At 38.8% G+C, this 13,650-nt stretch overlaps 1 protein-coding gene across 4 annotated transcripts; it reads right to left on the reverse strand.

The window, feature by feature from the left end:
- Positions 1 to 30: 30 nt before the first annotated feature.
- LOC129726059 (gastrula zinc finger protein 5-1-like) lies at positions 31 to 12,586 on the reverse strand. Of its 4 annotated transcripts, none has more exons than XM_055682631.1 (5): positions 12,072 to 12,586; positions 1,687 to 1,818; positions 1,065 to 1,619; positions 370 to 1,002; positions 31 to 293 (listed from the first exon to the last, which is right to left on the reverse strand). In XM_055682631.1, the coding sequence occupies exons 1-5, from the start codon at positions 12,252 to 12,254 to the stop codon at positions 96 to 98; spliced, it is 1,701 nt and encodes a 566-aa protein (XP_055538606.1). In that variant the 5' UTR covers positions 12,255 to 12,586; the 3' UTR covers positions 31 to 95. The 4 variants fall into 4 exon arrangements, with proteins under 4 accessions (XP_055538606.1, XP_055538617.1, XP_055538635.1 ...); XM_055682642.1 differs by lacking the exon at positions 12,072 to 12,586 and adding an exon at positions 11,192 to 12,018; XM_055682660.1 differs by lacking the exon at positions 12,072 to 12,586 and adding an exon at positions 10,377 to 11,155.
- Between the last annotated feature and the right edge of the window lie 1,064 nt (positions 12,587 to 13,650).

Genomic DNA, 13,650 nt, shown 5'->3' on the forward strand with positions numbered 1-13,650 from the left:
TTTAGGTTACATCAACAATAATTTTTCTGCTTGATTTCGCGAACAATTCGAACGCACTGTTATTGCTATGTACATCCAAGGTGGACATCAGTCCTTTAGCTTACTTGATGGGTATCCTGCTGAACGGAATCAAACTCAACAAACTGATGCTTTTGCAATTGATCCAGCGGTTTTACGGATATCTTTTCGCCCGTCGATGTCCAGGTTACCGGTTCGGCAGAGTGTAACTTATAGTGTCTCTTGAGCGATTCTTTTTTAGCAAACGACTTCTCGCACAAATCGCAACTGAAAACCTGTACAAAAATGCATTTAATAAATTGCAATTAACAACATCATTACCACATTAATTAACAACATCGCACAACAAACCTTTACTCCTGTGTGAACATGCGAGTGCTGAACTAGAAGCAGTTTGGTTCTAAACGATTTGCCGCAAACTTCGCACGAAAAGGGTCGAATGTTCATATGGCTTTGATTATGTGATCGTAGTGCTTTGTGCGAGGTAAAAGATTTTCCGCACAAATCGCAGAGCAAATTCAACTTTTTGCTATGCGTCGCCACATGGTCGTTCAGTTCCCGCCGCGTTTGAAATGTCTGCTCGCAGCACTTATATACGTATCCTAGTTCTTCAAACTCTCCACCGTGTACTTGACTTTTGTGGTTCTCCAAATTGAATGAGTTTGTATAGACCTTACCACACTGATCACAAACTAACTGTGGCTTTGGATTATGCGACAGCTTATGCTGATAGAGTGCTCTTCGAGTTTCACAAACCTTTCCACAGTGTTCACACGTGCAGCTAACTCGTTTGCATGCTGTACTCTGATCGATGTGTGCCTGAAGATCTTCGAAACTAGCGAATTTATCCTTGCAGGTCACACAAACATAGTGACAAGGATCGGTAAGATTGATTACGATACTTTTAACGGTCGACGACTTACGCGGTTTAGAGGTTTGCTTCAATTCTTGCTGTTCTTCGCCGACAAATTGCCTATGTTGGTACTAAAAATTAATAAAATTACAAACAAGTTACATAGGTACAGGTATATAAAGAAAATGCTTACAAAAACTGTTCTATTCTTTGAGTTGGGTTCATAATCTTCATCGTTATTATCTTCTGGAGCAGAAACCGATTCGTCTGTAGAATTATCGCCTTTCGTATCACTCGTTACTTGAAAGGTATGTTTATAAACTGTGTGAGGATCATCGTCATCAGTGTCGTTGTAATGAATGAAATCTTCTGCTGGTAAATTGACAACTTCTTCGTCTAGCACTTCCATCTTCATTTTCATAAGTGACGTTTCGTCCTCTGACTGACCAACTCCACCCAACGGATCCAGCTGAGGTGTAATTTTCTTCACCACAACTGACGACGTGGTGGTTAACTTTCGTAGAACATCATGAACACTCTGCGTCTGGGGCTTTGTTTTGTGTGCCGCTACCGAGTTGGCTAGGGATCGAATTTCTGCTGCTGACAGAACATTGCTTTTGGGGCGACTGGCATGCTCGAGTAATTTCTTCTCTACCTCGCGAGCTTTTAGCACAAAATTTTCCATTTGCCGTATAGTACTGGCACATTCATTACATGACGACTTTGGAAGTGAATCGGCTGGGTCGAACTAGAAAAAATTTAATGAAAGGCGTTTTACAACGCTTCGAAATCAATATCGCCGAAACCATACTTACCTTTATAGGGAAATATGCTACTAGCTTTTCCCACAATAGTGTATCTACCAAATTAACAATCACATCATTACGACTTCCACAGAAGCGGCACATTCGCGATGAAGTCCAGAAGGCCATCAAAAAGGAAACAAACTGTTTATATTAAAATTATAATATTGTTTTAACTTTCATCAACCGCCGTGGAATCACCCACTTTATATCATATACAATTGTTAACAGGCAGGAATGCACCTTGAATTTTTCTTTTAAGAAGATACTGGTTGTTTTCTGTTGTTTTTAAACCAGTGATAGAATGAATCGTTCAAGGCGTTCGAGGGGATCGTCAATGGTTTTATTTCACGAGGAAAACATAAATATGTACCAGAATCGCACTATACACGCTTGTTGGAGATAGCACAAAAATACTTCTAATGGTCATCGAATAGCGATATTCCACGATATTCTCTATCTACTCTATCCTCTATTCCATGAGCGGTAATAGCGGACAGTGCACGCAGCCCATATTGACGTTTTCTGTGGGTCAGGGAATTTTCCCCCGCAGTAACCGAGCCACTGGCATCCCTATACCGAGTAACAGTGAATGACAGTGAACTCACGTCCTGGGCTCAAATCAATTTGTGTCCGCTGTCAGCAGTAAGATAAATATGTATGAAAAGAGACGGTGATATGGTATCTCGTTTAAACATATGTTGAGATGTTAGCCCTTGAAACATGGCCCGATGCCATAGGGGAGGCAGTAACGGAGAAGATAATATAAAGGCCTAAACACAATGGGTACGTTGCGGCTGCGTTCGCAGCAATTTGACAGTTAGTCCATACATTTTCTGTCAAACGCAACATACATTTGACGTTAACGCAACGCAAACGTATCCATTGTGTTTGGGCCTTAACAACGTCGTATAACGTGGCATAGCAACTTCACCAAACTAGGGGCGTTTTGTTATTTAAATCTCGTGCGCATGCGCGGATCAAAATAAACTAATCTGTTTATTGAAATTGCTATGCAACGTTGCAAAATTTTTATGTTTTTCATTCCGTTACTGCGATTGAAAATTACCCTACCTACAGAAAACGTGAAAATGGGCTGCGTGCACTGTTCGCTATTACCTGGATTATTAGTTGGATAGAGCTTACCAAGCAAGACCTCACGAACGTTAGCACCATTGCAATCTTAGGTAGTGTGCGTAGAGATCGTCTCTGTTTATTCATTTTTTGTTCGAGATTCCTACAGCTAACAACAAATTCTTACAGCTAACAAGGAAAACTATTTTACTAACACTAATGCATCACACCAATGCAGAATCAAATGGAGAACTGCATACGAAAGAATGTGTTAGTGCCACACGCTGAGGAAAATATACAATTCGCTGGTTTGTTTTGAGCAGCTGGACAGATATTCAGTTAAACGCAAATTGTATGTTTTAAATTCGGTTCAGAACTAGGGACAAGACACTATTGATATATTGCAAAATATTTCCATTTATCAAAATTACGAAGTATTTACCGTTGCATTTTTGGGCACCCCCCTATTTGCATCATAACTCTTTGACGTTATATTATCGTTGGAGGGTTGTCAATTGACAGATAAACGATAAATATTAAAATATATCTACACGGAAAACGGAAAGTACCCATTTTCATATCGATTTCACCCAACGGCGTCGTTCCGTGCAGGAAGCCAATTTTGAGTAGTTGTAGATTAATTCAATAGAAGCTATATAGTACTAAGAGTAATAATACGTCACAAATACCCAACGTTTAGTTCAATCTTTTAAACTATGCCTTGGGTAGAGTTCAGCTAATTTCATTCGATTGAATCGATATTAGTTAAAAAGCGGATCATTGAAAAAAATCTATAAAATTTATTTCAAAACCTACTCATGTACCTTCTAATTTGATGTAACTGGCTTCATTTATTTCCCCTTTAAGTGCCTCTGTTCCTAGCTCCATTCTCACAATGCAATTTTAATCTTCTTCTTAATTGGCGGCTATTATTTAAAAACAGAAGCACGAAATCACGTTCTTCACTTAACATCACCAATTTAATACCAAAACTACCAATATCAAAGAAAACTCTGCCACTTTCGCGGAATCAATTTCATCACGCGGGTTATGAATTTTCAACCAGTTTGATTTTTCATCCAATATTGGGTTCAAACTACTCAATGTTGACTTTTTGTCAAAACACCATCATTAAGTAAAAGCATGTTTAAAATAAATTAAGTTGAAATGACTCAGAGATAGCATTGCAAAACTACCCAACACGTAAGTTGTATAAGGTTTACATCATTTCAGGTAGTTTGTACCCTCCGGTTGGGTAAATTTTGTTTTCCGTGTACCGATATCGAGTAATACAGATCATTGCACACGAAAAATAACCTCACTTTTTTGACACTTCCCACGGGTTTGTTTACAAGGTGTTCTAATTACATTTTATGTGATCGGAGTGAAAATGAATGATACGAGTACGAAAAAGATGGGAAAACTCTCCGCCTATGCGAATTCGTTACTGTGATCTTTTGGTCTTTCTTGGAAACGCAATTTTTAACAAGAAACTTCCGCTTTTTTATTCGACCCGAAAATTTTTCTATGTAAACAAACCCGCGATAACTGTCAAATCTCTTTCTTCTTCTCGTTTTGTGACGTCATCGTGCAATGATCTATTATCGAAATATTTTTCATGACAATAGATCATCGCACGATGACGTCACAAAACAAGAAGAAAGTGATTTGACAGATGTCGCGGGTTTGTTTACAGCAAAATTTTCGGCTCGAATAAAAATGCGGAGGTGTCTTGTTAAAATTGCGTTTCCAAGAAACCAAAAGATCACAGTAACGAATTCGCATAGGCGGAGAGTTTTCCCATCTTTTTCGTACTCGTATCATTCATTTTCACTCCTTTCACATAAAAAGTGAATGGAACACATTGTAAACAAACCCGTGGGAAGTGTCAGAAAAGTGAGGTTATTTCTGGTGTGCAATGATCTATAAAGGTGTCTAGCTCCTACACACAAAGAAAATATTACCAAGTGAATACGTAAAAACAACGTTAATTTACGTAAACCTAAATGTTTTTATTGGTTTAGGTAAATAATAGGCATAAAAATTGGTGAAAACAACGCAACAGCGTGATAAAATGCGAATGCTCAATTTTGGGTAAAAAAATGTATGGAGTTTTTGATATTGATTCAAGGTTTCCGATTTTACCTAAATGAAGACTTCCGTGCAGGTACTCAAAAGTTGGTAAATCACTTTTACCTAAAAGTACCTTCCCGCACAGAAGGGCTGATTTGCGTCAAAAATACGAATATTTGGGTATTTTTATTTTTCTGTGTAGGTGTAGCCGGTTCGATGAAAATGTTATAGAGATAAGTGACTTTGCATCTACGCACACTAGGAAACGTGTAAACCCGTGTAGAGTTGCTTTTGTTTCCTCCAAACTGTGAATCATCGCATCTCGTTGCTTCGACTTTTTATCACTTTTTGCCATTTTTGGTCGGTTATGTTTAACAGCTTCTTCCGATTCATAATCACGAATGAAAAATTTATTCAGAAACTACTGTTCAACTAATTATTTGTCCAGCTGCTAAAAACATAGTGCAGTCGCCGTTCGATAACTGCAACGCTTTTTAACTGCAAGACCGATAACTGCAACAACTTTGCAGTTATCGGACCGCAATCCGTCGAATCTGAAGTCAAAGTCATATTTGACATTGAAGTGACGAATCTCGCGGGGGATTCTAAATGTATTCGAAAATGAAAATTGTTGAATCTCTAGAAACATTTCAAAAGGACTTTTTCATTTTTCTCGTTTTTTTATTTCGTTTACTTGATGTCTCTTCATTCTAGATGGGAGATCATACACACTTAGATTTTATTGCCGAGAACTCAACAGCTGATAAACTCAGCGAAATGTTCTACAAGTACTCGGCGGAAATTTAAGAACTTCGGCAAACGAAACGTCAATACTTGCTGGTTTACGGTAAATCGATATATTTGCTGAATGTTCGTCGAAATATACTGCTAACATTCGTTAAAAACTTCGCCGAGCTCAATCAGCTGTTGGGAAGTTTGCCGAGATAAATTAAGTGTATAGATCTCCACTATTTATCAATGAAGCAAAATCACCATGTGGTTCACTTTCCGTAATTATTATAACAAAAAAACAATATTCCTTCTGCATTGTTTGGCTAGCTTTCACTACTCAGTGAAGCAGTGCACAGTAGATCACAAACAATATTTTGTGACCTAGCGTTAAATAGACCATTTTATGAACTGACAGGTGTCACGGATCCTGCTGACATTGATGTTGCTTTTACTTGCGTTATGTCAGCGGTTCCGAGCTTTCTGTCAAAATTTCATTCATGAATTGAGTTCAGAAACGTCTCGTAAAATGGTCTTCTGTAGTGATGAATTTTATCTTCGCCTACATATTGGTTATGTAAAGTAGTTACTAAAACGCAATAAATTATGATACGGAAATATATCAAATTGATTAATCAAAAAGCTTGCCTATTTTAGTTTTCTGCTATTTTTTGCCACCATTCCATTAAAAAAATACATTTAAAAATCATTGAAAATAAAAATGCTAGTGACGGACCCCCTCTAAATTTTGGCATGTGTCAAGTGTTGTAGTTATCGAACGGCATTCGATAACTGCAATGTAAACATGTTGCAGTTAGCGAACGGCGACTGTATTGCAAACAAAACAGTGACTAGTAATTTCCTCAATGAGTGGCACTAACACATTCGTACGTAAATAGGTCTATAGAGATGAGTGACTTTTTATCTACGCACACTAGGAAACGTGTAAACCCGTGTAGAGTTACTTTTGTTTTCTCCAAACTGTAAATCATCGCATCTCGTTGCTTCGACTTTTATCACTTTTTAACAATTTTGGTCGATTATGTTCAGCAGCTTCTCCCGATTTCTGATCAAGAATGAAAAAATTAATTCAGAAACAAGTTTAAAACATAATTGAGTGTTCAACTTGTTTTATCAAGAAATAACAAGTAAATAAATGTTAACATATAACTTCTTTATTAAGCGATCTTAACTCAACGAGCATTCTCGAGCAACTGAGCTATGCTTCTCTCTTTCACATAAAGAACCGAGGGGCGCGCATATAATGCAACATCTTCCCCACAACAAGAAAATAACTAGACTATCAATACAAGGTTTAATTTAAAATAAAGTCATTGAATTTCACTGGAACTCTTATCTGCCGTTTTGGCCTGGCTGTTGTAACTACAGGTGTTAGTGAATCACGTACATGTGGTGTTGAAGCAGGCGAACTATTCGCGTTGACGGTGTTGCTGATATTTGTTTGGTTTGTGCATGCGAAAAAAAGGAAGGAAATATTTTTGCTTTTGTCATCACGCACATTTTGACAATTACATATGAGTGTTCACGTAGGTGCGAACAGCCTTCAAAATCTCTTTCAACGCGAATAACCCGAATTGTCTGATTGAGACATCTCAGCAATCGCTGTTTTTCCTGATGATTGACATTCATTTTCAACTGACGAAGTACTGAAGCTAGAAGCAAAATCTGATTGTCCTGCAGCAGAAGACACATTTTCCAAAGAAGGTTTCAAATTACAGCGGACAGGCGACGTGGCTAGTTCATTACGTGGCTTAAGATGAACGAGGCTCCGGCGATACTCTTTGCCTCCAGCATCAACCGTATATGTTCGCTCACTGTCACGGTTTGTAATTTTAGCTGGAGTCCACAGTTTTGAAGTTTCTGGTGTAAGTTGTGTGTATACAGGAGAGCCAATTTTGAAACTAGGTAAATCTCTGGTTTTTTTGTCATATTGCACTTTTATTTTCTTACGATTCTCTGCTATCGATGCAGGTACGTTGTCTATTATCTTCGGAAGAAGATTATTTATAGAACATGGAATACCACTACGAGTTGATCGAGAGAATAAGCGAGCGACTGGACTCGAGCCCATATTGTTAGGAATATTACGCCAATGTAGTAACGCGTACCAAAAGTCTGTTCCAGTTTCCTAGGCCTTCGCTAAAAGGCGCTTTGCGGTTTCCACTGCTGCTTACCGTTACCTTGTTGATGATAAGGCGCTGATGTAACCTGTTTGAAATCCCAATCACGAGCAAATTGAATCATACTTTTGTTCACGAAATTGGTACCGTTATCAGTTACCACCAACTGCGGTTTTCCATGTCGGGCAAAGTTTTGCTTGCATGCCGAAATAACAGACTCCGGAGTAAGTTCCTTCAAAATGTTGATCTCGAAGAAGTCAGAATAATGGTCAACGGTAACCAGAAAAATTCGTTTGCTGCCTAAGTATTCATCAAAAAATACATCCATTGAGACTAGTTGGAATGGATGGAGAGGAATATTATGACTTATCATCGGTGGGTTTGCTTGAGAGACCGCGAACTTAGCACAAACACTGCAGTTGTTGACCACATCTCTGATTTGAGAAGTCATTGCTGGCCAGAAGAGATTTTTCCTAGCCAATTTCAGAGTCGCTTCGACACCATTATGGCTTAGATGACAGCTATCAATAAGCCTTCGACGAAGAGAATATGGGACTAGAATGCGATCCTCACGAAAAACAATACCATTTTGGACGGAGAGCTGATTACGGCAGTTAAAATTAATTCTTACGTTTTCAGGAACATGGTCGGCTGTTGCCGGCCAACCCATTTGCACATAGTCGATGATAGTCTGCATCGATTGGTCTGCTTTTGTCTCTTCAACTATTTCATCTAAACGGCTATTCGAAACGCACAGAAACTGACAAAGTTGCATGTTCTCGATATCTTCATATATTTTGTACACGTGCTTTCTTTCGAAATTCAAACTTTGCTTACAATAAGTGTTAGGTGCTCGAGACAAAGCGTCAGCTACTACATTGTCTTTTCCGGTAACAAACTTTAGTGTTAGGTTGTATCGTTGAAGATTTAATAACATATGTTGTAAACGTTTTGGAGCCGATAATAGTGGTTTGTTGAAAATATTCAGAAGATGTTTATGGTCCGTTTTAATTATTGCTTTCGGGTTACCAACAATCAACTGGTCGAATCGAATGCAAGCGAATAATATAGCCAACAGTTCATTTTAAATCTGGGCATAATTACGTTCGGTAGGTGTCAATGTACGTGATGCGTATGCGACTACTCAATTGCCCTGGTATACAACATCTCCCAGACCAAAATTACTTGCGTCACATTCGATTACGATTGGCTGTTTCATGTCATAGTAGCGAAGAGTGTAGATATCAGACACTAAAATCTTTACACGATCGAACTCGTCTGCTTCTTTTTGAGACCACTGCCATGGGGTTGAATTAATAATAAGTTTCCGCAAATTTGTTAAATTGGCGCTCAAATTTGGTATAAATCGACTCAGATAGTTGACCATTCCAATAAAACGATGTACTTCTTTTTGGATGGTTTAGTGGTTGTGGATAGTTTTTAACTGATGCGATTTTTTCTTCATCAGGTTTGAGACCATGATCCGTGAGAATATTTCCGTAGAATTTAACGGATGTTTGACACAGTTTTAGTTTACTCAAATTCAGTTTGACGTTATGCTGTTCTAAACGGCGTAAAAGATTTTGTAGACACTTGTTATGGTCGATCAGAGCTTCTTCCAAGGAATCTCCATTGCCGAACACAAGCAGGTCATCTGCTATACATTCGATTCCTTTCAAACCTTGAATCACCTCTTGAAGCTTCATTTGGAAGATTTCTGGGGCGGATGTAATACCGAATGGTAAACGGACCCAGCGGTATCGCCCGAACGGGGTCCAAAATGTTGTTAACTTACTTCTTGGCTCATCGAGGACAACATGCCAGAACCCTTTTTCGGCGTCGACCGTCGAAAAAATTTTTGCTCTTCCTAACTCTGATAGAATCTCGTCTATTGGTGCCTATTACGGGAGTCACTTCACGGTGAAATCAGAGTGAAGTGAACAAAATCCTATTACGGGACTCACGTAAGTGAAAAAACGTCGCGAAGTGACATCTGCCGTGGAATCTGGGTTATTATGAGTGTCATATCAGTGAAGTGAGAACGGAAAAAGCGACGTTTTGCGTGGAATTATTTCACGACCATTTTGAACGGTGAAATGATTCCACGAAGCTGCCATAAGTCTTAAAGTTGATTGATTTGTGATCTAATGGTAAATATTGGATTTATTCTTCAGTAACGAAGCGAATCAGAGTTTGATCCGTGCCTTAAAGCGGTCATTTTTTTCATTTTTTTGCCCGATGAAAAAAATGTAAACTAGTTCAGGAAATTTTCGATACCGAAAAAAACATTTCTTTTGATGCCGAATGTCTTAGAAATGCAGGACACGTCAAGATCTGGTGTTATCTAAAAAACGGGAAAAAACGACTTTCTGCGACTTAGACATTTTTGAGCTGGGAAACAATCTCATTTCACTTGTTCTATTCTCAATTTCACTTCACTGTCAATCTCACTCCAAGGAGGTGATTTTTGTCACCTCACTTGAGGTGGAATCGGGAATAGGTCTAAAAAGTGAAGTGAGCGTGAGAGTGAAATATATTTCACCGTGAAGTGACTCCCGTAATAAGCACCATTGTTATGAATTGTAAGTTTGGTCTTTTTAATGCTTTGTTGAGAGGAACTGGGTCAAGACAAACGCGTATGTTCTGATTTTGATCTCCACGTTGCACGATAAGAATATTGCTTACCCAGTCTGTATGCTCTGTCTGCTTCACGATGATGTTCTCTTTCTCCAAATTCTCGAGTTCTTTCTTCAGCTTGTGACGTAAAGCTATCGGGACTCACCGTGGTGGTTGAATCGATGGATGAACAGTTTCATCTTCTTCTTATTTAATTTCACCTTCAAATTTTCCGTAACCAGTGAATAAATTATTGTGGTTATCGATAATCTTTTGGGCCTTCACACGATACACATTGAGTAAATTGTCTCTCGAACGTGCTGGGTTGGGCCCTCCAAATGCCACTGATTTGCAAAATTTAACGAATCCGAGAACTCGCGAGGCTCTTGCTGATAGTAAAGGTCGATGGCCTCCTTTAACCACCTGGAGAACAAGACTGAACTGACGGTTCAAGCGAAGACACGGTATTTTAATTTCGCCTAGAACTTCGATAGGATTTCCACCAAAGCTCTGAAGACGTAGTTTTGAAGGTATCAGTACCGGATCTGAGTTTTCGAACAGTTTTCGTAGACAACCGATAGGCTGGTATTCGCTCCTGTATCGATCTCACATAACACAGTTCCGATCTCACATAACCGATCTTACATAACACAGTCCATTTTTTGTTAACTTTGAGCCGCAACTCGGCTGAGACGCTTCCACCGTTATCGGAGTTATCCAGAATCTTACCAATTTCATATTCACTTTCTTGTGAGGACTCTTCATTCTGTGAGGATAGCGTTTCGACCGTTTTTCGTGTTCTTTGGCCTTTGCTTTACACACCCTCTCAAAGTGATTTTTTCCTTTACAGCGATTACAACGCTTACCAAGTGCAGGACAAGTACCTTTTGAAAATTCATGAAAATCACCACAAAACTTGCATCGCGACAGCTTCGACTTGGTGCGGGAATTTGATTTATAAATCTTATTCACTTCGGACTCAGGAGATAACATTGAGAGTTCTTGACTGCGTCTTGACGTAACTTCCTCTGCTCTACACATATCTACAGCTTTAGTTAACGACATGTCAGTTACAGCCAGCATCTTTGTACGCATGTGAGGAAATTTGTTGGCTGTTACTAGCTTATATGTAACAAGCTCTTCTTTTAAAACATCCAGCTTAGCAATTTTAGCGAGAGACTTAAGGCACATACATAAGACATACGTAACACTCAGGAAGAAATCTTCCAAAAAAGTTGGTACAAAATGAACTACTCGAAAGTACCAACCTATGTAAAAAAAAACCTCTGTTTGAGTTGTTTTTGAAGGCAGTGTACCTGCGCAGCCCTGCATTTGTCTCGTTCCTACTCGAAAAATGCTGCATTGATTTTGTAAATAACTTTTTGACAGTTCCTTATGGGATTTTCTTTGGGGCTCGATAAGGCCGAGAAAAAGAAAATTCATTTTGTTCATTATTTATCGAGCAGTTTGACAGGGCGAGGTACGGAGTACTATGGGGCAACGTGTACAAGAAAAAAACGCCAGTGTTACGTATGTCTTATGTATGTGCTTAAGGCGTGATGTGAAATCATCGACAGTTTCACGGGGTTGCTGTGACGCAGTAAAAAACTCTATGCTGTCAACAATTACGTTACGTTTTGGCACAACTTTTTCTCTTATTGCTATTAATACCGTCTCTGGATTTAAACGTACCGCTTCCGTTAACTCAAAATTGTAGAAATTTTTTCTGGCTGGCTCGCCAATTATTGACAAAAGAAAACTTACTTTTTGTGAGTTATCGGCCTCTGGCCATTGGTCCATTTTTATTGCTTTCGCGTAATCCTTCCAACTTTTCTCGAAAAAATCAAAGTTTTCATCCATGTCACCCTCTCTCATCAATGGCGACGGCAACGGTACCGGTGGCAAAGTCGTTAAATTAGCAGATTGACTTGGTACCTGTATATTCATGACACTTTCTCTTGTAACCTAACCCATTCCATCCAAAAGCTGTTTCATGAGTTGGGTCTGGTGATTTAAGGAAGCCGCAAACTGATTTGGATCCATATTATGTGGATAAATTCACTATTGAGAAATGCAAAATGGCGTCTATTTGTACTATTACCAATGTGGCACTTTATCTTTGAAAGATGAATTACAGCTATTTTGCCGCGATTAAAACCTTATGACGCCAGAAAATAATTCAAAAGTCCACGACAACTTCTGACACCATGTTTTATCAAGAAATAACAAGTAAATAAATGTTAACATATAACTTCTTTATTAAGCGATCTTAACTCAACGAGCATTCTCGAGCAACTGAGCTATGCTTCTCTCTTTCACATAAAGAACCGAGGGGCGCGCATATAATGCAACACAACTGAATATTTGTCCAGCTGTCTATCCAGCTTTCTACGCACCATAATGGCGGTCGCTATAATGCGTGTTCGTAATATGTAAACCTCTCTGCTTACGTCAGATTTGGGATTTCTACAAAATTGGCAACAAAAATATATGAAGACTTCGAACTAACGTAAGCAGAGTTGTCAAAAGGGTATATAATTTATTACGAACTTTGCATAATAGCGTCCGCATTATGGCGAGGGGTAAGACAGTGAGTAAATTTGAGGTTTTCCGAGTTTTTCTGAGGAAACCTGAAAAATAAAGAGCAAATCTGAGTAACTCTCGTGTCTCTGAATTTCCATCCTTAAACTTTTTTCCCACCGCAAATATACACATGAATGTTGCTCGGTCCCACCGTTCATATATATTTCTTGCTTTCAAGGTAATCAAAGGTGTGAATCAACTGAGAATTTCGGAGTAATATTGAGTAAATTAGAGTAACTCCCAAGTAAAAGAGCAACTCAGATAAAAGTGAGAAAATTTGAGTTTTCTGAGAAAACGTGAAAAATAAAGAGCAAATCTGAGTAACTCTCGTCTCTGAAAGAGTTACTCCCAGGCATAAGAGTAACTCAGATAAAAGCTGTCTCGCCCCTCGAGTTTTTCTGAGAAAACGTGAAAAATAAAGAGCAGATCTGAGTTACTCTCGTGTCTCTGAACATCCATCCTTAAACCTTTCCTTCACCGCGAATATAAATATAAATGTTACTGGGTCTCACCGCTCATATATTTTTCTTGTTCTCAAGGTAATCGAAGATGTGAATCATCTGGAAATTTCGGAGTAATATTGAGTAAATTAGAGTTACTCCCAAGCATAAGAGTAACTCAGATAAAAGCTGTCTCGCCCCTCGCATTATGGCGCGTGTAAAGCTGGATAGGTTGGCCGATTTGAAAAATTACGCGAGATTTTTTCGCGAAGCGTGAAGATATTTGAAATAATATCTGGCATCCCTGAATTTCATATAAA

The sequence above is a fragment of the Wyeomyia smithii genome, chromosome 1 (assembly GCF_029784165.1).
Source record: "Wyeomyia smithii strain HCP4-BCI-WySm-NY-G18 chromosome 1, ASM2978416v1, whole genome shotgun sequence".
NCBI classification, from domain to species: domain Eukaryota; kingdom Metazoa; phylum Arthropoda; class Insecta; order Diptera; family Culicidae; genus Wyeomyia; species Wyeomyia smithii.